The following is a 25,792-nucleotide window of genomic DNA, read 5'->3' on the forward strand; positions in this document are numbered from 1 at the left end:
AAAACTAAAAATGTTTAAGTAACAACAGAACTCATGGTAGGGGACAGAGAGACAAAGTCAGAATTTCATTTTTAATCTATTCTCTCAGTCATACAGATCCATGAAGTAATATATAAACGCTGCTGAAAAGTGTGTGAACTGGCATGCCACAGAGGATTAATATTATTGTAGCTACTAGTAAGACTTATTTTTGGTCACCGATTTGATGGAAGATGTGACCATTTGCTATGAACACTCACTGAAAAGCATTCCAGCTTTCTGATAGTTTTTCTTCTTACTATTATTATTACCCATGTACTGCCAAAAGATTGATTGACATGAATGTGATTCAGACCTTGATACTGTATACACTCATGCAACGTGCTTAACTTCAAAATTCTTAATAAAAGTTACTATACATGAATCTGACAGACCGAAGTAAACATCTGACAACTTTTTAGGTCCACTGCAAAAGTGCAATACTAATTAAGTATATGGTTTGCACTAAATGCAACACTCCCACTGGTACTAAAAAAAAAACCCTCTACTTGTTATTTTCCTGTAAAAGCCCCATCACATGTTCAAGGAAATGCTGGTTTTGCTGATCTGGAAAAACAGGCAACAACTCTGGCATAAAAGCAATGCAACAGGAAGAAGAACTCAGGTTGTGGAAGTAATTTAACTCTGATAACATGCCATTCAATGCTTTGGATAACCAACTCTGTACTCTTACTTGTGAGCAACCTGAAAATCTATTTTTCTAAAGTAAAACATTCCATAGGTGTTTGTTTGTTAAAACAGGTCATTATTGGATTCCTGGTAGCATTTTTTTCTTTTTTCTAAAACAGAAAACTATTTTTAAGTACTTGGAAACTAAATTGCTAGAAGTTTCACTAAATGCTTTAAAAATCATTCAGTCACTACATATTTTAAGTATGCCAGCCCTTTTACTACCTGAAACCGCCCCCTGCAATTCTCCCCCTCACCCCCCCCAGAAAAACACAGCCGTAGCCACCTCTCACATACTGTTACATTAGTGCCATCTTTTTCTACATACTGTCACACATTCACCTAATATCTGAAGTTATTTATGATGTTCACACTGCTCTATATGAGCAGCACTGCTGCGTAACCATTTCAACTGATAGAACAAATGGAAGTCTGATGCTCACACAATCACAAGGTGTGCCAGGATATGCTTGATGATAGGCTGATTACAAGGATAAACAACAAACTATCTGGCCCAGTGTGGCTAAACTCTATACCAGGTACTTAGGTAATTTCTTTTCAGCCCCATCAAAGCATTGTGTGAAAGTTCTCAGAGGAAGGACAGTCTAAATACATACAGCTTTGGAGTTGTTCTTCTTTTTGGTCCACTCATTTTCTAATCCAGCCTGCAGTGAGATTAAGAATGCAGGATGAAAAGATCAATTCATTCCTTCTCCCACCTTCTCCCCACCCCCTACCATCTTCCTCTTATCCAGCCATGCAGACCTACATGCAAAAACAAAAACACCAAACTTTTTATAATGATTTCTAATTTAGAGGAATACCAGTGTGTACACACAATGTAAGTAGAGAAAACAGAACCATTCCAGAATCAAAGTGAAGTTGTATTAAAGATGATTAAAGAGACTTAGGTAGTACTGTTTAAGTTAGTAGCTAGACTTCAAATTATTTATGCTTACTAGGTTAAATCAATTAATAAAGCCACCTCCTATATATACACTTACTACAGCAATACATCCATGCACAAATCCAACACAAATGTTAGCATTATAACTGCATATAGGCTAATGATCTTTAAAAAACCAACAAACACCCAAGATAACAAAGTATGATGGAAAAAGATACATCTCTAGTTATATGTCAGTTTATTGTCCTTGTTCATTCAGGCTAAGTATAGATGGTCAATATGCCCAAGGCTGAATCGATTAAATCTTCTCAGGTTAGTTTAAACTGCACAAATCAAACTGATAAGCAAGTTAACAGACATTCACTCTTGACTCTGGAAATGCAACCACATGCCTGCAGTGGCTCAGGCCAGAGCATGCCTCCCCGCTCAGCTGGAGCAGACAGCTTGAATCTGAAGGGGATCTGGGACAGAAGTTCAATAAACCGATTTAACTTAACCAATTTAAATCTGATACTACCTCCATCCAGGTTTATCTGAAACCAGTTTCAGCCATTTTGAAAGTGGTTTATGGGCACTGAACTTCTGTTGCGTTACAGATTTGAACTGGTTTTCAAACACTTATACCAGTTTATGTTATTTTGTGTCCCTAACCTCAGCGCTTGCCTCCGAAACAAACATTTCACATACTGGTAAGTGAGTCTTTTTCCTTGGTCTTATAGTTTTTCACATGGACCCCTTAAGACTGCCTTAGGATCTTTGCTCTTTGGATCACCACCTCTACCATTGTTCAGATACAGATGTTAGTGTTAGTTTTTCAGTTTTTAAACATACACCATGATTTGTTAAACTATTCTCACCACTGGATAGGCGCTGGCATACTCCAAGTCAGACTGTCAGGATCAGGAGAAGAAACAAAGTTTCAGAACACAAAGAGGAGAAGATGGCAAATCAGAGAAACAGACACTGAGGTATAAAAGTATTTTAAAATGCCATCTGTTTTTTTAAATCAGGACTGCTACCACAGGGCTAGAGATCAGGAATTTCAGCAACTAGCATCAAGCAAAGAGGGGAAAAAAACCCATAGAAATAACTATGAACACACTACATCAGTGTTAGTTAATATTGTGACAACATTGCACCTAGTATGATTTTGGAAGTGAAACTCAGCTCTGTAAAGTTATCAAAATGGGTAACGTTTGCAGGGAAAGAATGAATCTGAATTAGATATCCTAAAAACAAGTAGAATTGTATTCTGTGAGCTTCCCTGTAATAAATATAATTTAAAACGTACACAAGCTTGCAGAGTTTCCAGAGTGGTCCGATCCCGAGGGGATTTTATCTACCCCAGCAACAAGAATGAATTTTTAGGGTATGTATACACTGCAGTAAATGAGGCTCAGTCCAAATGCTCTCAATGGGTATGCACAGAACCCCAAATGTTGACTTTCACAGAAAGCCTATTGTGTTTTTTTTGTTTTGTTTTGGTTTATTTTTAAACTGTAATAAGAGTAGTCAGGTGTGGTATGACTTTAGGCAGATCTATTTTCAAAAAAATAAAACAGAACAAAAAACCTGTGTAATAAGAGAAGCTTGAGAGGAAATAAAGCATAAATCTTCCATTAAACCAGAAGTTTCCCACCAAAGAAGAGCGTTTTCACAAATGTAATCCATAGATATTTACAAGCCAAATCTGCAGCTGGTGCTATTTATATATAGACTGCCATGAAAATATAGTGCTTTGCACCAGCTGAAGATTTGCACTTAAAACTGCAGGAAAGAAACTAGATATTATATATTTTTCTCAAAAGAGCTGTGACCCATGAAAGTGAAATGCAGGTTTTAATTACCAATGGACATCAGAATAGAGTGAACTGATGTCTAATAAGGACTGTAATTTTTTATGACATTTCAGTTATAATCCTCCTTGCAGGCCATGGGACAGTTATATTCAGGTGATATATTCCTTTTGACTGAAAAAGCACTCACAAAAAGCAAAATGAATTGAAACCAAGAGGCCCAGTGATGAAAGAATTTAAGATAGCACCCCCCCGCGTCTTATCAAGTTTAACTGTACTGCAAATCAGACATCACATTTATTTTTTCCTCTCATCACTAAGGAAAAAACTCTTCACTTTCTCTTTAGAGAAATGCAGTCATTAAAATATTTTACTTGTATTGAGTGAAATTAACACTTCATGTCAGGATTGTGAGCTTAATAGTCAAATCAGTGTCATGTCATGACCAATATATGAATCACATACAAAAATAAGCACAACCTTTCTGTACAAGGTAGAAACTAGGATTAATATGAATCCTACCTTGAATTATAAAAATAACTTCACTTTGTGACTAACAAGTTATTCAGTTCATCCAGGTAACCAACACAAAGCAAAATTTGGAGTCATTTTATACGTAACCAGGAAGTTTTCACAGACATAAAAGCAAAAACACCTATTCTCAGATTGGAAAGTTTCTTAAAAAATTTGGCTCAGACATCCACAAAATGGATTTGCCTCGGTGCCCAACCCCATCTCAGAGACGGACGCCAAGCTCTAAATATCTCAAATTGAGCAGCTCAGAGAAAGTAGCCATCTGTATTCCCAGAGTACTTAATACAGGTTCACATGAAAAGTATAAACACGGGTTCATAGTAACATTCAACTGCTGTGCTTTCCCAAATGTCGTTAGTTTAAGCTCCTGAACACTGACCTCAAAGTGAATGCTTCATTTTTCCCCAGTGTTGATTACAATATGGAAACGCTAGGAAGTATCTGTAAATGAAAGCCTGTAGACCAACATTTTGACTAAATACCTTCTTCAGGGATTAGCTATGAGAATATTTAGCACAGAAAATATCTAAAGAATGTTATGCTTTTTTTCTATTCATACTTACAATTTAATGTATATGAAATGCCTATATAGTTCTTATTTGAGAGAACAGATAGCCTTGAGGTAGGTCTGCAAAGTATAAGCCTACAATAAGGCAAAATTGGAAGATTTGAGAGAGAAGAGATTATCAGAGTTCTAGAAGGGATGACAAGTAACCTATTCCAAGATGAGGAAGAACAACAACTTCAATAAAAATTCACACACACTTAATTGTACAATTTACTAACCCTCAAGCTTCCACGGCTACCCACTGACATGCGCTCATCTTCATCCGAAGCCTATTAAAAGAAAATACAAAAAAAAAACCCTCAAGAAGAAAAGAATGAAAAGATTACAGATAATGAGTAATGAAGCAAATGCAGATAGTATCAGAGAAACAGAAAGCTGAATTGGAAAGTGGTGGGGCAGAAATTGAGCTAAGCACCTTAAAACAATGCTCAGTATATCTTACTTACTTTAATCAAACAGAAGAGCATCTAAAACACACATTGAAGCATTCCACTGGAGTTTGAATGAGGTAAGAAGTTACACAGCCGATTCCTAAGCTATGTTTGGCTCATAGTCCATACTGTTTATTGTTCATTTTTATCTCCCTCTGGTCTGGAAAACTCATACAAGCTCTCCAGAATCATTTGCAAGAGGTGACATAATGTAAATACATTTTAAAGACAGATTACCATCATGCAAAGTATAAAGAATAAACAAAAGAACATACTAACCGAAGCATTTCTTCTGGATTTACGGGAATAACGCTCACTGTCTTCCTACCAAGGCAGCAGAGAAATCAAGAATGAGATGTTGAAAGAAAAAGAAATACCAAAACAGTGATTGCAGAAAGAAACAATGAAAAGTCAGCAGTGTTTAGAAGGAAACTGGACTGAGCAAGGTTAAATCAGATGACAACAAATGACACTGGAAACTGAGGGAAAAAATGATATACCTATTTCCTTTACTTGTCTGTCATTATTTCTTCCTTATCCCCTCCACTTTACTTATGTTCCTACAATATCAATGGCAAACTATATACTTTGGTTACTTCATTTGTACCTTGAAGATAATAGGACAAACACTGATCAAGACAGTCAAATTTATTATCTTAGTATGTCTAGGAGCCCAAGTAACAACAGTTCTTTTCATAGCTAAGATTTCTAGTCTACAGCAGCTTCAGAAAAAGTCTATTTCATATAAACTGTAGAAAATTCTACCCAGGAAAGATGAGAAGACAATATGAAATATGAATGTAAGACTTATAACATGCTAAAATAATGTACGTTCCATTTACAATCACTAGAATGCACTACATCTTGCCTTACGGGGGACTTAAAGATTCCGTTAACAACATCAGTGTTGCAGGATGTATTAAACTTTAATAAAATGGTTTAAAATGATATTTAGTAAAAGAAATATATAAAAGTAAAAAATAAAAATTGGTAAATATTGCATATCTGCATTTGTCGTATTCAAGTTGTTTAAAACATGCTCATTTTTCAAGCCAACTTAAATAAGTGTTCTGTAGTTCAAAAGCACAACTCCACAAAAGGGCTAAAATTCTGATCTAGGAAGTACTACAGAAGGTGAGCTCTCTGTCTGAAAAAGCACAAGATCCAAAGTGACATAACGAATTATTTGAGTTCTTCAGGGCACACCAGGCACTTTACTTTGTTCAGGATGGTAAGTCATCAGGATGATGGTTCTGAATTAGGAATTAACTAAGAAAATGTCCATGCATGGGGCAAACCACTGAACTTCTAAAAATTAACTTCCATATTGTGATTGTCAGGTGTACCAAAAAGATAAGATGAGAAGGGAGATGTCCCTTCAACATAATATCTGAAGAGCAACACTATAGCTCGCATGGTAAAACCACGAAGCCTGGAAACTACAGCCTTCTCTAGTTTCCAGCTAGTGGCTGACTCTTTAAATTGAATGTCAAGGAATAATTTCTATGAAAATTTAAAAATATTAATAATAATAAAATAAAAAACCAAATCTGGCCTTTTAAGCAACTCTTTCAGACTTGTGACATCTATTAGACAGATATTCTTAATAATTTAGTCCATGTATGCTGTCTAGCTTAATGGTTTATGGATTAATAAAACCCAAACATTTGGATTTCAGGCTCTCTCTAAGCAATGCATTACTTTTGCAATGTGAAGGGGGTTCACCACACTGTTTGTCCTTAATACCACAAGATTTAAGGTATAGTCGAAAACTGCAGGTTCAATTTTAAAAATAACTGTGGATCTATGATTACAACTTACCAAGATTTGTGCTTTTGCTTAAACTAAGGAAGAGCTACTGAGAGAGCTTCCACTGTCACCAAAAAAAACATCACGAATGCACAATAAAGTAATATATGTTGCTAATGTTAAAGATGGTTTTAATGTGTGGCTATGTGAGTTCAGACTGCAAGAGCCTTATTACAAGGCCTAGGCATCAATTCTTCAAATACAGCAATATACCTACTCTACAAACTCTTAAACTGTAAAGTGTTCTTCAATGTTTAAAATTGTTTAATTCTGTTGGTCAAGCCTACCATCCATTGCTCGATGTCACCCCACTTAGTATCCAGACCATAATATTTCTACAGACAGAAAAGGGAAAAACAGAATTTAGATGAGAAAGATAAGCAGTGAACTTTTATACATGCAGTTGCCAGGGCTTAGCTGAGCTGTAGTCTCGCACGCACGCACACACAGATTAGATAAACATGCCAGGGAAAAGCTGCAAACTGTAGCGCTGGAATCTCTTCTGAAAGCATTGTTTAGAGCAACGCATGCCCAAACAATGTTCCTTGTGCACAAGAAGCTGTTTTCTATGTATAATCACAGGTCAGAGCCATGGAGAAAGGCACAAAGAAGGGAGAGTAATAAGCTGTGGTTCCTGACCCATTTCAGTAAAGGATTTTAAAAGCACACTTTCAAGGTAAAACGTGCTGTCAAATCATGTTGTACTGTATAGTTTTGCCTACTTGGGAGGAAGAGAAGCTTATTTAAATGGTCCAATCGATGATCTCCATCTGTTTTTATGGAAGTAGTGAACAGCTCTTAAATGGTCCTTTACAGAAGTGAATAGACTTCTGTCTAGCAGCAGCACCAGGGTCAGAATTGGGGTCACAGCTGCAACAGCAGCTGCCTGCCCTTACCCCACAACACACACACTTGTACATGAGTCCCAGATTAGGGGCTTCCCCTTCTCCCTGCCCCCCCCACGTTAACTGAGGGGGAAAATCGTGTTCGATTTGAATACATATGATCTTTAGATCTCATACATGAAAAATTATAAATCAATTATAATGTAGTGCAGAACCATCTTAATTTCATGATTATTGAACCTAATTATTGGAGGGTCATCTTAATTGCATGGCCTGTACTGCTGTGTCAGGGAAAGCAGTGGTCTAACCCTTCCCCCCTCTTAAGCCACTTCCCTACCTGCCGCCCAGTGCCTGTGTAGCCTGATACCATCCTGACACTCCCCTGCCCCCGCCACCACTCACCCTATGGGGCAGTTCTAGTTTCAGCCAGGAAGCAGCAGCAGCTTCAGCCCAAGCCCTGGACAAGAGCTAGAGCTGCTCCACCATCTCCCCTGAGCTCCTCCCAGGCTACACACTACACAGGCCTCCTACTCTCTCCCCTACTTCATGAGCCACATAAAGGCTGGCCAAGGGCAGGTGTCAGCTGTGACTCCTGTCTTGGGCCAGTACTGAAATCAAAGACAAGGCTTTTTGGACCACTGAATGGGGGAAGGCGGGGGTAGGGTGGGTGGAATGTGTAAAACAGACTTCATCTTGGATTCGAGTAACTATATGGAGCATTAATAGAACATCAATCATGTTTCTAGATCACAAAGAAAAAGACCACGATTCAGCGAAGTACTTAACCATGTGCTTGCCTTTAAACAGGCAAAAGGCAGGTCAGGGTGGTGCCTCAGAGACCAAATAATTCAGAAATGCATAAGTCTAAGGTACCACCCTGCCCTGTCCTCTGCCTGACTGCAGACTTACAGGGCTAACTACCCCTCTTCAAATATGCAAATCCTAACCTTTTCCAAAAACTTTTAAGCATGGGTGTGAACACATCTTTTTGACTTGGCTAGGCCTAGTGCAAGTGTAGTATAACTTCCTCCTTCAGCTTTAAGTGTTCAGATAACTTAAAAGGTACTTGAAAATAGAGGTCAATACATTTCTGTTGTTTCTTCAACAACTGACAATAGTTACAAGCTCTAACACTTTCATCAAAGCAGCTGAGGCCAGTATTAAAACACGCAGAAATGTAATAAACTATGAAAGTTTTCAAAAATTAAATATGTATGGTTCTATCCCTAACCATATGCCACTGGTTTAAGACCTCATGCCTACCTACATAGTCTTGCTAAAGCAGGGCATGTTGACCAGTTAAAATCCTGAAAAAAAGACATCTCGCCCCCTCCAAAAAAATGTATTTGGAATTCCCCAATAGCTAGATGGATTTAAAATATAAACTTAAGGATAAAACTCCATAAGAATAAGAAAGTAGGTCTTTGTTTACACAGTTTCCATACAAAGATATGCTGAAAATGTTAAAAATCATGCTTTATACAAAACTGCCCATCATTTATAACGTGGGTTTTTTAATTCAGCCGAGTGAAAAGAGGATGGGAACAAGTCTTTATTCAATTTATAAAATGCTGTAATAAACAGGATCGCCTCCTATTGAACTGCAAATGGTTGGCAGCCTTTTAAAGTGTTACTGATACCTGCCAAATCAACCACTGCCTCTCACATTTCATGTATTCAAAGCTGGATAATCTTTCTTCTGACTTCTATGAGTCAATACTCCATTAATTTTAGGAAGTAAAATGTTCACCCATTCAGCTAAACTATGCAGCCTGCACACCATAGCTAGCTTAAAGTGCTATTCCACTCTGAAAAACTATGACATTAAGAGGTTCTGTGTTTAAACCTGGCAATAATTCTGGGTTAAATTATCTTAGTTTATAAGCTAATAAATGCCAATCTTGCAACCTGTGGGATCAGAAAGTTTAGCTAGGGGTTTTCTTGCTTGCACGCCAAATTCAGTAGTAAAGATTCTTAAGGCCAAATGTTGCTTTATTGTACCTTTGTGATCTGAATGCCTCCACTTGAACAGCAGATGTCCATTTTAGCTGAGGGTTTAAATTTGACCATAAAATTGACCTTTTAACTTTTAATAATGAATCTTTTGGTGACACGCAGAAAGGTACTGAATTTAGTGATACTCCAATAAACAGAATTTACTCTGCAGAGATGAACAGAAGTAAAATGCAAATTTGTTGCTCAAGTCATCAGGCTAGAACTCTGAATATAGAGCATGTCTTTTCAACAAGTATCTCTTAATCTAGTGACTTTTCAGAGTATAATGGCACTTTCAGAAAGTGTACTCACTACTGTGGTCAGTTAGTGAAACATGCAACAAAGGATACAGGAGTGGCAAAACAGAGCTCTATTTTTCAAAACAGACTAGTAATTCAGCAAGAAGTAATAAACACAGCAACAGCATTTACTGAATAAGATGGCCAGCAGCAGGTTTATAGTGTCTTGGGTTTCTATTTTTCTCACCCAAGATAGTATGATGCCTGTGATTTTTTTTAAGTTGTACTTCTTCCCTTCGGGTACTCTACAGTCCATACACCATAAGTACAATGTGACCTGAAAATGTTAATACTGAATAGTAGAAGTTTATTCCTAAATTACAAAAATAATGAATTGTGAGGTTCATTTTGGGATGAGCATCTTTAAATCAACTCAGACAGATGGATAATTTGTATATAAAAGACATATCATAGTTATTTCATGTACCTTTCTAATTTACCCAAAAGCAGGGATGAATCCAGAGCACGTACAGGTGGCATGGTCACACACCTTTTCTGACCACGCTGTAGGAGCAGCACCCAGGGACTTTAATTCCCCAAAGAAATTAAAAATCCCCTCTGTCCCCTCCCTTGCCTGACACTGCTACTGTCCCAGGAGTGAGGGGAGCTCCTGTCCTACTCCAGCTGGGCTGCGTAGGGGCTGGGCTCAGCTTGGGACAGCAGCAGAGGTGGCAGACAAGTTCCCCCTCTTCACCTGGTGTTCCATCAGCCTGGGAACAGGCGTGAGGCAGCAGATCCTGCTTACCCTCCACCACTGTCCTGAGCTGAGCCCAGCCCCCCATGTAGCCCCACTGGAGTTACTTTGGAGTTCCCCTCACTGCCAGGACAGCAGGGAAAATGGCAGTGGCAGGTGAGGAGTAGGGGAGGGGGACAGGCCTCTGAGCTGGGAGTGGAAAAAGAGGGGAGGGAGAAATTCTTACCTACTTTGGGAAGTTCGTCTACCTGCCCCAGTATGGTGGACAGGAGGGGGTGGCTGACAACAAATGGGGGGAGGAGGGGAAGAGGAAGGTGTTAGCCACTCCTGCAGTACCAGTTGCTGGTCCCAAACCCCCTCCTTTTCAAAATCCTGGATCCACTGCCCAAAAGGTATTATAAACCATTAATATACCAATATGGTTTTTTGACTTGAGATAATCTGAATGCATCTGCTGTCACTTTCAGAATGTTACTGTAGCTTCACAGTAAATACTATTATTTGTACATTTAAAACTTGTGCCTTTGGTATTCATTCCACACATTACTCCATGCAGAGTTTGATACAAAGAGTCTGCATAACGTCTCTTATTAGGGAAAGTTCATCAAATTATTATTGACTACAATAGAGAGTTAAAAGTAGAGATTAAGTGTAAAGAATGGGAATTGAGCTAATTTGAGATGTATGACATGGGAAAGGGGCTGTTTAAATGTCTGACTAGGAAAGTTATACAATTTTTTTCTCCCCTACACTTCTAGCTAACCTTGAAGATTGTGGGAAGGAAAGAAGCAGAGTATAAGTAAGTCACATGGAGAAAATAAAACCTGCTGCATGCCTTACATTTCTGAGGGGTTTATTTCTGAAATGCTGCGAGACCTATGAGAGAAATGCATGCAAGCCATAATGCAAGAAGCCAAACCATACCTTTTGAACCTGATAGATCTACAGGAAAAAGGGGAACGGGAAGGAAAAGAAGGAAAGAAACAAAGCTAGCATGAGTATGTTAATGAATAGCACTAATTTTAAACATCTACTGAAACGGAAAAAAGTGAGGGTTTTTTCCGCAGTATGCCCAGAAAAATGTGAACAGAGAAATAAGGTGTACTTGATATTTATTCACCGTTTGTAAAAAGAGAACTCCCCTCAGCCCCCGCATTACCCAATTCATTGCAACTGTCTTGTAATATTCAGACCCATTTGATAGCATATTACACAAACAGAGATGTAGTTACATGCTGTGTAAATCTTTTTCTTAAACTTTACATTGAGCATGTGGTAAAATTACCCATTCCAAGATCTGCTAATTGTATTTGCACCACTCTTACCTATGGCAACATCCCCCTCAAAAACAATGAATACCCAAAACATTCATCCAAAAAGAGAAACATGCATCCACTATAGCAGTAAAATCAAACTCGTTTAATAACATTTGGTACAGAATCTTCCTCCACACTGTTGTTTTCTGATAAATTAAGGACAAATAACAACCATTCAATAGCTGGTAAAAAGCTGCATTATCAAGTAAAATTAACTCTCAGTTGTTGGTGCAAACTGAGAATACTGTTTAAGAAGTCTGTTCATCTCTCTCTTTCACGCATACACAACAGTTTCACACTGGAGGGAATAGTTTAACAGATTTGCAAGGATCAATGTATGTAATTAATGACTGTACTGCTGCTACTACAAACAAAGCTACTGCCTAATTTCTTCTACCAGTTTGAATAGTGCACTGAAAAAAATTAAACCCTTTTAATTACTTTGACAGATACTAGAATTGACTTTCATTTTTACATTATCCAAGTCTGTGTATACATGAAATAAAAAAATTTAGAGAATAGAACGTTTTCTTTTGAATTGGTACAATTAATTAGATAGTCCTAAGCAACAAGCAACTTTTGTGCAACAGCCAGTTCAGAGGAACACTAATTCATGACAGAACAGACAGCCATCTGCTGTACATGCCAAATGTGTTCAATCAAGGCCAATTTTCTAGTTTACCAGAACTGAAACATCATTAATTTACTGTCTATTTTGAGATGCACAGAACCTGAATAAAAGCTTATCACTTCTACACTAGGGTGTTCATATACGGGAAAAGTTTAGCAGGGAAAAAGAAATTGGTTTCAATTCTGAATTTCCTTTTATTCAGCTGGAAGGAAAGAGAAACAAGTTTAGTCCACTTTTGGATTCCTCAGTCTCCTAAATAAAGATCTTGAGATACTCTATGACGCAGTGCCTTTACAGCATTTCCCTAGGCATCTCCCTCCTACACAAACCAACATGTTGCAAAAGCTATGTTTCCCAGGCCAGCCATTCCATTTATGCTGGTGTAAGTTATACTTTGGCAATTATAAATTACATTTGAAAAGTTTAATTTAATGCCCCCAACATATCAACTCCTCAAATGTCAACAGATTGGAACCAAAAGATCTAAAATTGCTTCTGCACCCAATTAGTCAACTTGTCTATCATCTCAAGATGCTATCTTTCTAAATTGCTATCAACCTCTTGCTTTAGAGCAAAATGGCACCATTGTTTCAGCATTATAATTTCAGAATTAAGTAAGATGAGAAGGGAAGCTACAAGTTGGAAGTATGCTGAAATAATAAGTTAGTAATTAGCACAACTGAAAACACCAGAAACCTAATTAGCTTCTATTTCAATAGTTCCCAGCATGAAATCCTAATCGATTCCCTTCTAATTATACATATGCAATGCACAATACAGATAACTCCTAGTTACTGTTCTGATAGGAATAGACAAAAACTTAAACACTGGATCTCAGTATTGTCTAGAAAGTCCAGATATTTATAGAGAACATTAATACAATCTCTATTTTGGGAATCCCATTTTTGAGGTTATAACATCTGAGCTAAGTGGCAAGTCTACTCAATACTGTTCTCACAACAGTGCTTCACGAAGACTAATATCTGGAATTAAAAAACCTGGCAAAACTGGCTTTGAAAGCCATCCTTCTATACACCATATTTTAATCAATAACTCCTTCAAAAGGCTCCTTTCCCATTCTCCAAGACATTTCCATTCTAACCATGCTCTTTCATGCTTTACAGTGACAATTAGAGCTATCTCTTGCCTTTAGTGGTGGTTTACAGTCAACCAATACATTACAATAATGTTTTAAGTGTCAAATAGGAAAATGATAAGAAGGAAAAGGTTTTAAAGAAATATATATACATAGATGAAAAGTAGCATAAGCAGTAAATACCCATTACTTCTAAACAAATTCAGATGTCTTATTGTAGGTATGTCCTTCTACAAAGCTTTTTCTTTCTTTAGTCAATAGATTTATAAGTACTCACAATTCTTCTAGATCATACTTCTCAGTACCATTTTATTGCTTCAAGTGCTAAAAGAATACAGGACTTCCTTGATTCCTACAACACCCAGCATTTACCACTTAATTTGTTTGCTTCTGTTGAGTAAGTTGTGTACCATCTATCCCATGAACAAGAGTTGCAAATTTTTCTGGCACACTTTTATTATGAAATATATTGCAAAGAGGACAGATCTATTGATAATATAACATTAACTTCCCTATACCCTTTTCATTTTTCCCCGTCAATCCTGCCACAAAGTACAGTACCTGTTTTTAGCTGCTATGTAATCTCTTTAAAAAGGATATAGACTGACCCTCATAAAGGAACAGTCCTACATTTTCTCCCATAAATAAGTGGAAAAACAAGTTCTAACCAATAATGCTCTTCGTTTCTGTCCAAGCCAGCAGTAATTTTGTAGGTCTCTGTGCTTGTTGTCTAACCAGACTTAGGTGACCGTCCTGTATACTCAGTGTGTCAGATCTGGGTCAGCAGATCATGTGATCTCTAGAGACTAAATCCAGAAGGAAGTGCCCTTTCAATCCCTGGGTAACTGACAGTAAGTAAATGATTCGTTTTAAGATCTTTTGCAGTCATTAACTTAAAATGTAGTTACATTTCCACAAGCATCTTGAGGAAATAATTACAAAGGGACACTAGAAAATATCTGAATCACTGTTTTGCTTCAGTTAACAAATATTTTCCTCCTCTTGATTTGCCTATGCAAGTGTTTAGAAAGATAGCAATTTGAGTTTCCACTGTGCTATTACACCCTCAATCTCATAACATTTAGGCAAAAGAAAGCAAGCATTTCTGCAAGCTCTCTGTTGTGTTAGTTGAAGTGTAGGGATTTTCTTCCGTGGATTAAAGATTGGAACAAGATTATTCTTTATTTACACTTCAGTTAACAGTATTAATTTAAACAAAAGGTCTAAGCTTTGTGTCCTAGGAAGGAAGACTTAAGGAAGGTCTCAATGAAAAAAGAAAAAAAAAGAATGTACCCCTTTTTAAGGGGTGAACTTCAGCTTTCTATATCAAGTACCAATAATATTGCAACTTACGAAATTTACAAATTAGTTTTCATCCTTGCTCTAAAACATAGGATTTTTTTTAAAAGCCTTAAGAATTCAACTTCTACTAAATCTTCTATAAAAAATTCCAATCTTCACAAATAAAAAACCCAACTCCGATCTCGCCTATAACCCTGACGATCCCAGTTATTCAGGTAATTGCACAATGAAAATTAACTATATGTTTGGAAAGTCCACTTTACAGATAAGAGTCCAATTGACCAAAAAAAGGGACTGAACTTATGCAGCCACTTTCCCCAGAAAGAAACACAAGAACACACAGTGCCTGGGAAATGGACTGAAAATTAGCACTACAATGGAGAGCACAGTTTGTGTGAACTGTACCTAATAATGCAAAGCAGACACAAGTCCTGCCACCACTTCAACTCTCACTAGCTGGATAAAAGCACAGTTTAGTTAGGCAGTAGAAAGAGGAGAAAAAAGTACTGCCTGCTATGATTGCCCTTATAAGCTAATACAACAAATCACACTGGAATCTGCCTTAAATGACATCATTCCTTTATCCATCTGCCATATGGCTAAGGATAACAGAAGAACTAAACTTAGTCCACAGACTAAGAAGTGATGATTGTTTATCTCCCCTCTGGACTAGCCTTCAGTCAAACAGATATGAAAGGGGAGGGGGGAAGAAAAAGAAATTACAGAAAGAAAAAAAAGATTAAATATTATTCTCTCTTAAGAATCATTAATTCCACTCACTAATCACTCTTGCTGTAAGAGCTCCATGTACCCCAGGCTGTTAAAAGCCAGAAACAACTTTCTCTATCTGTGGTGCAATGATTTTCCAGCAGCCAGAAAGTCTTTCAGAAACAAACTCAGTACTTAACTAACATTTAAAATTACTTATTGTGAACCAGGCATCAAAACTGAAGATATGAAAACTGATGCAACTGAGTCTAGCTTCAGTGATTTCTCTTATAAATCCAGCTTTACAATTTAACCCTCTCCAGATGACTCCTCTGAAACATAAACCCTACTGCAGAGAAATAAAGTGCCAAAAAACCAAACCAAACCAAAAGATTTTATTGGGTGGTTATATATAGTTATAAACCATAAAACATCTGCTAGTTTGGGACTTACTGGGTTCATGCTGCACTTTGGATCTGAAAGAATCCCAACAGCAATGTGTTTCTTCTCATGTTAAATAGGATTTGGCAGACTTGCAAGTATAACTGTTAGAACCATATGGGTTTTTTGCCTCATCATGGTTCATGAACTGTCAATGTATCCTTACCACAGCTAGCAAATGCGATGCTTCAATCAACCACCCTAAAGTAAATATTACTTTCATCAACATTAATCCATGAAGTACATTGTTTAGGGCCACCCTTATGAGTGGGCAGTGTGGGTGACTGTCCAGGGCACCATGATAAGGTGCCCCCACCACACACACACACGCACACTTGCAAGCAGCCCATACCCTCAGCAGCGTTCTCCCCTTGCTCCACCCCAGTCAATCCCCACCCCAGGCAAGACTAGCAGTCCCCAGCCCAGCCCACCACTACCTCCGGCCACTGCTGAAGAGGAGGCAGGCCAGGCCCATGAAGACAGGGGCAGGGAGCACTTGCTTCAGTCCACTTGCCTGCCTTGCTCCCCTGCACAGAAGCAGTGGTGCTTTCCCATGGGGAAGCAAGTCTCATGATCCAGCCCAGCAGCTACCCCCAGGGCTTTATTTCTGAAACTTTTACTAATACTACTACATTTAAAGAAAAGGCACCAAAATACAAAGTCTGCCCAGGGCGCCATTTTCCCTGAGCATGAGGATCCTTCAGTCATAAGCATTTGCCTTCTTTGCATCTGCTTAAAATGTCACCCACAAGTTTGCCACTTGCCAAAGTTCAAACAATTTCCAATTCATATCATCCCCCCAATAATTCTCAATGATCTGCATTCCTCTATGTTAGGATGCAGAAGCATTCATGAAGGTACACGCAAGACCCATCTCAAGTTGTTTTCAGTAGGAAATTTCTTAGCAGAAACATTCAATCCTATGCACAGGTTCAGTGATAGGGTATAACAGGATCTGAATTCCTCTCCAGAAATGTGTAGACCTATAATATATTTCACAGAAACAGACTACATCAAATTTGGTTCAATCCTAACCTTTTGAAATTAAAAATGATATATTTAATGCATCAGGTAATTTTGATATGGGTAATTTTGGGTGGTTGCTTACATGGTAGTCAGCTAGCTAGGTTTTCTAGCTTAGTACTTTGGGTTGATTATAGCCAGACAGTGCTCTCAATTCAGAAGGGTACTGTCCATATTTTTTTTTTTTTTTTAACTCACATAGGACACACTTTCATCTAAGTGTGTTTTCCAAAAGTACATCTAAAACATATCTAAACTGCTCTTGGCCCTATATTTAAAGAACAATTCATAAATTATGTTCTGGAAGGCACACTGGATGAGTGGTATATCCAGCTGTTCAGATACTAACCAGACTAGTTGTGCAATCTGTCAGCTTTTAGTTCAGATTGGTCTGTGTTGTGCTAGCATCTCTTTCAGTCATGGTTCCAGTCAACATGTTTCTTCCAGTCAACATGTTCTGGCCTCTCAACAATTTGTAAATTTATTTCAGCACATTCTACAAATTATTTTCCTTCTCTATTCCCCTAATCAATCCTCAGGCATGGATCTAGTTAGGGGCACCAGATATATTTGACATATGCTTTTAGTGACATCTCCACTCTCTGTTGCTGCAAATAATTTACTCAGGTACTTCTGGCCATTTGACACGGCACTTTATTCTACTGCTCATTGCTAAGGGATCTCCCTGATTACAAGTTACTTCTTTAAAGGTTTCTTAAAGCATCCTGTCAGTATGTATTCTTCCTCATTAAACACTGCATTTGGATAAAGTGAGTGAGTTTTCTTATTTCCCTTTTCAGTACTGTTAGATTGATGTTGTAGCCATGATGGCTCAGGAATTATCCAAGGAGGCAAGGACTTTTTAGGGCAATACCTTTTATTGGACCGACTGCATAGTTGGGATAGAGCTTTCAAAACGTCTTGTATTCAGAAGCTTATCTAACCTTATCCTAATGGTTCAGTTGGTATCACCCAAAGAAATCCTTTCTTCCCTTTTAATACATTGTGGGATTCCATATATCCCTGATACTTAGTGTCCATCATAATTTGTTTTGTCTCGCATCCTAACAGATCAGTAAATCTCATGGACCATGGTCCTTATCTCTACCCTGCCTTGAACTTGAATCAGTTACACACCTTATTTACTCAAATACAAGACTAGGTGGCCACCTGCCCCCAATCCAGCATTGGGAAAACAGCCTCTTGTCTAATAATCGCATATAAGGAAGCTTCACTAAATACACTGTCTATCATTAAACTGCTGCCAAAAGCAGCACATGCTCAACAATAGAAACCAAATATGAAGCTGATTAAGTGCAGCCAACACTGAACAGAACTATAAAACAATGTTTGCCATATGGACCACATTAGGCAAACATTATTACGAGAACTGTGTGTGCGCGCGCATGTGTGTGTGTGCGCGCGTGCGTGCGTGTCCATCTACCTGTCTGTCCCGAGGCTGCTCTGACCGTTGGGGCACCTTTGAGGTAGCATAACTTTCCCCCATTTTTCCTGGTCTTTTGCAGTCCAGTCTTTGATGTTAGGGGTCCAGCTCATCCTAGGTCTCCCTCCTCTTCATCTATACATAGCACCTTGCCTTAAAAAAAAAAAAGCAGGCAGGTATTCCCTCCTTAGAGAACTGGCACGGGGCCTGGAGGTACAGCAATACCAGGCCAGCATCAGGAGGGCGAGCCGTGACACCTTCCTCTTGGTGGCACAAATGCTATATTTGATCATAGCCAAAAGGCCAAGATGCTGATAGGGACCTACCACAAGAATAGGTTAGTGCAACCCATCTGAATAAGACATACAGTAGTACCCATTAAGCACAGTCCTCTTCAGCACCAACTGTTTTTCAAGTCATGGTGAGACATTACATTGCATACATTTTGACTTCCTCTTCACCCCCACTGCTAAGCTGCACATTTCCATTGACACTTCTTTGCCAGCCTTAAATGTCTGGCAAAAATCACCAAATGGGGCCCCAAACAGTTCACCCAGAATCCCTTTGTCACCCCTCCTTTCTCAGCCTGGCACATATGATTAGTGAATGAAGTGAAGGCAGACCAGGTTGCCCTGCACCTCATCTGCATATATATTTTTGAAAGATCCTAGGATCTGTGACAAGAGCATCCAATTCCAGTCATGAGTATGGGGATAATTAGCACATGGCTCCTTTGTGGGGGTATCTGAAGTATACGCATATACTGAGCAGTGCTAGGCTGTGGTTACCATACTGACTTTGCTGGGGCCCAGCCTAGTGAACTCTATGGTAAATCATGAGCCTGTTGGCTTTGGACTAAATATCATGAATAGTTTGTACTGTGTACAAGTAGGTGCCAAAATGCTGCTCAAACAAGTGTTTATAGAGTACTTGTGGTAAAACTTGCAGCAGTTTCAAAAGAGAGAACATTCATCAATTCTAGATGAACTAAGTCTATGAGTACTATATGCAAATAGATACAGCCATGTTTAATTTCAAAGTTATATAAATTTACTCTTCACTTGCATGTGGTTAGGGAGAGCAGGATCTTACAGTAAGGAGAGGGGGGAGGGCCTGCCAGGGGAAAAAGTTGGGGGGTGGGATTATAAAAACATTTATACATTTTCCATATACAGAATCTAATTATTGGAGGGTCATCTTATATTCAGGTTCCTCTTCTATTTGAGCAAATACAGATTAAGTCCCTGGCTTAATAACATACCAACCATGCTCCTTGCTTCTAACCCGCAAAATATCCCCCACCATGTTCACTGACTACCTCCCCAACCCATTCAAACCCTTTCTACCATTTGTCTTCCAAATCCCCTGGTCATGCATTAGTGGAGGTGCCAGAGCAGATTCCCTTCACTTTTGAGAGACAATTTACTTAAGTCTTTAATAGTAATTTTACTCGGCAGACGAACTGAATCAGTGTACTACTGCATTCCCATAGTGTCCAAAATAGGTCCTACACAGTCACCTTGTATTTTACTTTTACTTGACAACTGATTCATTAGTGTTGGTTATAAATGTTGGAAACGTCAAAGAAAAAATTACAAAAGAGACACCATTGGATTGGCAAAGCAAATGAGTACTAACCCTCTGCACAAAACAAGTGTTATCATAATTGCATTAAATAAGGTTTCCTGACAGAGGTCCTAAATGTCCTTTAAATAGGGCAATTTAAATAAGGAAGCTGGATGGAAGGTGTCATACTTATAACCTCAAGGGTAAGAGCAGAAATTTACAACTATGTCTGCCCTCAAATAAATCTAACAGGCTCCCCCAAAAAGAACTTCTGCCAAAATGAAGATCAGAATTTGGCCCTATATTACATATTTTTTTTCTAATGTACTCATTAGCTTTACTAGATAGCTGGAACAAGCCTTTAGCTCTAGGCTCTGTGTATGGGGATTTAACAAATTTGTTCTACAGTATTTTACTAGTCAGCTTTTCTAAGAAAAATATAAATACACAGCTCATTTTTCAGCCAATAAACTTCACAAGTGAAGAATTAAGATAGGTATGTATACTAAATGCTTGTCATAGTAGAGAAATTACCAAATAAGAGTTAAACACCTCAACTTTATTCCCATGAGACAAGCACTCTTATTTTACAAAAGGAAAAAATAAAGCAGAGGTGAACTGATGTTACATAGCAAATAACTGTGCTTGGAATAGAAATTGGAGTGCCCAATTTTTGTCTACCTTTCTCCCCAACCTTTCTCCAAACTACTAAAAGCACACCGTCTCTCAGCCAGTTAAAGTGATGCTATTCAACTGCATTTCTCTTTTTCTAAAGCTATGTCTGATAATGTCTCTTTGCTCCACAGTTTAAAGCATCTTTACATGATTTTCTTTACGCATAGTGTTAAACACAAGCCATTGCTTTACCTGCTTCTTTTCCACGCCTGAAGAAGGGCTCTTCATGCCTAAAAGCTTATCTAACATCTCCCTCAACTACGCAGTTGGACCAGTAAGAAATATTACCAAAGAAACTTTGCTTTTTTGCACATTCCTTAGACCATCTCAGATGTAACACTGCTACTCCACTGCCACCATGTATGTAAGGCTAAATAAATTAGCTTGGAATGACATTATTTAAAAAATTTAAAAACCTTAAGGACTTTAACAACATATACAGTTTCAAGCGATCCCTGCTCATAAGCAGATCTGTCAGAGCACGTGTACTGCTTTAAACACAAGATAAATGCACACACACTCAATATGTGTGTTGCATTTATAACTGTAGTAAATCCATCTAAAAAAACAACTTCTTGATATAACAAGCATTTTGAACCTTAGATATTCAAGAAGACAATTGCATGGACAATACCATTTTTTTGTTCTCAAGAAGGAAGAGATTTTTTTCCCCACCGCTTTTCTTAAAGAGGTCAAGGGCCTGTGTGCCTCTGATATTACAATGTCTATTCATCCAAGGCAATTTTAGATGCCAAGAAGCCACTGAAGCTGCTGGTTATCTTAATATGTCCCACCATCATCCTTTAAACGCGTCTGACATCTTAAAGGTACTCTTGGCAACAACAACAACAAAAATGCATCCGCAGCCATCCACTTCAGCTCTATCCCTCCCTGAAAGTGGGAATTATTTGAAAAAGTTTTTGTGAATGCTGACCAAGAAAAATAAAATGAACATGTAGAGCCTACACTATGCATTTTATTTGACTGAATTATAAGATTCTTAGGTAGTATACATTTGATTTAGTCAGGGGTGTCAACTTCATCTCCTACCCTGGACCAGAACCAGACCACAGGGCTCCTTGGGGGCTGGATCTAGAGCAGGGAATGGGTGGCTTTGGCAGTGATGGCTCCAGCTCCCACCATGTAATGCATGCCCCATGCCTGAGCCAGAGCTGCTGCCATCAGCCCATTTCAAGCTGGGGCGATGGCTCTGGCACAGAGCACACAGCAGAGATGGCTCCAGGTCCAGCACAGGGCATGCATCAGCAGGGCTGGTGCCCAAGGAGCCGAGGTGGCCACTGTGGCATTGGGCAAGGTGGCTGAAAGGCAATTGGGGCTGTTAGCCCTTACTCATCCTTCTGTCCTGACTGCCTTGTCTACTGTAGTCCATGGACCCCAGATTCTGTGGTAGGCCACATCTCCCAGCCATAACCCCTTACTTCCAGTGACCTGCCAGTAGCCCAGAGAGCCAGAAACAGTGGCTCCATGGGCCAGATCTGACCCACAGGCTGTATGTTTGACAAGTCTGATTTAGTTCACGCCAAATGCTACTTAAAATACCTTTATGGCATCTTTAAAACTGAATAGTTAGCCAAAAAAAGTTTTCATAGAATTGGGGTTTTTTGTGGTTATTATCTACAATTAAGTAGCGCAGTCTCAAGAGACAGCATATGCTTTGTTACAGTCTGAACTAGACAGTTAAGTTACAATTTACCAGTTAGCTGCTTGTAGCATTAATTTTCAATCTCCCAAAGAAGGGAAGATGTCATCAATTGCTTTGCAATTACCATGAAATTAGAGACTATCATCATTATGAGCTGCCACAGTGAAAATATTTGTTTACTATGGATTTGTCCCAGGTTGTTTCGGAAATCCTATTACTCAGGACTTAGGCACAGCAGGAGGTTCTATAATATAAATCTACAGTCACAGCCAAAAGGTTTGCATGGCTGGCAGAAGTGACAAAGGAACTTTCCATGCAAAACATGAGAAGCAACTGGAGTAGCAAAAGGCCTCTTCCTGCAATCAATATCGTGCTTCTCTAGTAACGTTTCTTCAGCAGCTGTTTCTCAGCCGCAGCGCAGACATACCTCAGCTAGCTTTAAACTAGCTAGCTCATGCCTCAGCAACAATCCAGCCACCACGGCACAGAAGGTAGTGTGGGTTAACTGCTCAGTACTTATCCTGCTTTACAGGCAGGTTTTGCAGCTGCACAAGGCATTGTACTGCCATGGCTAAACTAATGCCAGGTCCCATGGCACTGAACTGAACGCCAGTTTAGCTATTTCCAGACTAAACTGAATCACAGCCGCACAGCCATACTTTCCTTTCTCCCATTTTATCCTGAACGTGCCCCAATATCCTCTTGTTTTTGAGAAAACTCAATTATTTTAACAGCATCTACAATAACAGCAGCAACCCAGTTCATTAGATGCATCTCAATAAATGTGAAGTTTCAGCTGTTTTGGACAGCACTATCTTCTTCGTTATACAAAATTGATCCATTTTCTTCTATCAGCCTTATCCTAGAAGTAATGCTCTAATATTATTCTACCACCTCTTATTCACCAAGCACACAAATATTGAACTCAGTTACTCAATACAGGATAAGTCTGATATTCTGTAGTACAGCTCTTAACCTGCCAGATACAACAGAAGAAGTCTTTTCCAGATCCATAAAATCATTCAAATCTACAATCCACATTGGCCTAACACATGAAGGCACAACTCTGTCTGGCAGCACAGGAAAGACCAGTCTTGTAAAGTGTTAGCTTCTATATCAGAGAAAAAACAAATATTTTCAAAAAGAAGGTGATATCGTGAGTTCAGTCTGCTACAACCTTTTGTGCAAATGGTATTTTTACTCTAAGAACACTGATTCATTAAATGGATGAGACCCAGAAAGAGTCAACGCTGCCATTATGTAGCTTGCTTTAATTTACTATAAAGATGAAGGCTCAATGTCTTCCATAGTTATCAGATTTGTAGAAGTCTGATACGGGGGGAAAAAAACCCAAAAGCTCCCTAAAAGTTGATACAAACTCAGAAATATTTGTCAACAAGTATAAACCAGGCACACACACTCCAACTGTAAGCAAATATATTGGGTTTTCTAGCAAAAAGCATTCCCATCACATTTTCTGCATTTTCAGACTCATTTTTAACCACAGTTTAATGACTGCTACCAGTTGATCAAAAGAGTTGCCAGTGAAGACAGCTGACATTTCAGCATAGTAGAAAATTAACCAGTGAGCTAAGGAATTTAGATCCTATTCAGGATGGCAGAGAAGGTCACCCACTGAAAACTTGGTATATACCTCTTTTTGCTGCCTCTCAAGTTCTTTCATCCGAATTTCCCGCGCTTCAGCACGTGCTGCTCGTTTTGCTGCAAGCCTTGCTTCAGCCTGTGAAGAGAAAATAAACATAATTTAATAAATGCTGGGCAGTTTAAGGTGAAGCACACTTGCAAACCAGGGCATGAAGTAAGGAGATGGGATTCAGTTAGACTTTAAATGATAGGTAGGATTTCATTCACAAGTAATGATCCTGCCTTCCATAACTTGTTATGCTTCGTAGGCAGATAACATCCTTACACAGGCTACATATAGACTTTCAGTTTCTACTGGGAGAATTGCTGCCCTCCCAGTAGATGCCATAAGTATAAAAACAGTCAGCAATTCTCACAGAGCAAAAATGGCCACTCCAAGAAAAAACACACCTGGGAACAACCTGAGTTAAATGGGTCCCAAGAAGAAATTCTCCTGGGAAAGGAAACTTGTACATGTACTTTCTGAGGAAAGCAGCAGCATCCTAGTGTGTTTTGCTCTCCTCTCTCCCCAACCCCTGTTCAAAAGAGATGGCATGTCACTCTAGCTGGATTTTAGTGCTCCAACTGAGCAGGAAGCACCTTCACACTGTGATGCAGGAAAACACAGCCTGGAAGGTAGTCTAGGTCAGCACATCAGGGCTATTGCCATCTATCACCAAGCAGACTGGGGAGCCTGCAAAGCAAGCATAGGGGCAGCAGCCCAGCATCTGAACATCTGTTCAAGTAAATTTTTCCAGAAAAATATGATCTGGGAGAATTTTCCAAGGGGATTTAAACATGTGTATGGAACCACAATCATCTAGCTCTACTCATCAGATGCATTAAGGACATGAAGGAAAAACTTCTAAAAGGAAGCACTCTCTCATTTACATGTGCAGAGGAAACATTTGTATTAAGAGAGAGTTACAGGTCAATTTTAAAAACAGGAGTAACAAATTAAGAAAACTTGGAAGTAATAAAGATGTATATTATATACACAATTCATATATTTGCTTTTTCCAAGTCTGATACTGCACATGCCCATAAACAAAGCTAGGCATGATTTTGTGTGTAAATCCTGCAGACTGAAATTATTCAAGGGATTGGTAGAATCTAAGAAAATCCACTTAACATTTGTTAAAGTATCCAAATGTTCTGAATCCTATCCAAACCCCTCTGGTCTGCAAATCTGCCAAGAGCAGGCCTCTCATGAGATTTTTAGTACTTCCCCATTTCAGCAGTTGGAAATGCCAAAGAATATTCTAGGATGACATTTTAATATTCTGTTTATGATTCCAGACAGAAGTAGGAAGGCAAAAGTCACATTAAGAAAATAGATCTAAAATTAGCTTGACATTTTCAAAACCTCAGAGGTTCAGGTGTGGTTCTGTTCTGATATTTTCAGTGGCTTGCCCAGTCGCAATCAAAAGTAGCCCACAGTAGAGCAAGGCTGAATGATACACTAAACTTCATCACCAGGGATCTGCGTTTTCCATTTCCCCTGGAAAACAGAGAAAAACATCAATTTCTCCTTTTGCCAGAGGAAAATGCAGATTTTTTATTTTAGCAGAGAACCCATTGATTTTTCACTTTTGCAAAGAGCTCACTGCAGGCTGGCAGACTTCCAGCCTGCATGGGGCTGGGAGAGGAGGGTAGTCAGGCAGCGGGTGCCACGTGAATACACCCCCCCCCCCCCC

General features: G+C 38.8%; 1 protein-coding gene across 9 annotated transcripts in view; it reads right to left on the reverse strand.

Moving 5' to 3' along the window:
• Positions 1–25,792, reverse strand: part of LRRFIP1 (LRR binding FLII interacting protein 1) — a 249,245-nt gene that overhangs the window by 89,912 nt on the left and 133,541 nt on the right. For 5 of the 9 annotated variants that reach the window (XM_019523333.1, XM_019523330.1, XM_019523325.1 and 2 more), the window contains exons 2-6: positions 24,106–24,192; positions 11,511–11,528; positions 7,041–7,088; positions 5,224–5,268; positions 4,732–4,782 (exon numbers count right to left, since the gene is read on the reverse strand). In XM_019523333.1, the coding sequence (XP_019378878.1) occupies positions 4,732–4,782; positions 5,224–5,268; positions 7,041–7,088; positions 11,511–11,528; positions 24,106–24,192 (249 nt within the window). The remainder of the gene's footprint in view (positions 1–4,731; positions 4,783–5,223; positions 5,269–7,040; positions 7,089–11,510; positions 11,529–24,105; positions 24,193–25,792) is intronic. The other 4 variants (XM_019523331.1, XM_019523329.1, XM_019523328.1 and 1 more) reach the window with 1 other exon arrangement.

Source organism: Gavialis gangeticus, unplaced genomic scaffold, assembly GCF_001723915.1.
Source record: "Gavialis gangeticus isolate Ggan-Ray unplaced genomic scaffold, GavGan_comp1, whole genome shotgun sequence".
NCBI lineage: Eukaryota > Metazoa > Chordata > Crocodylia > Gavialidae > Gavialis > Gavialis gangeticus.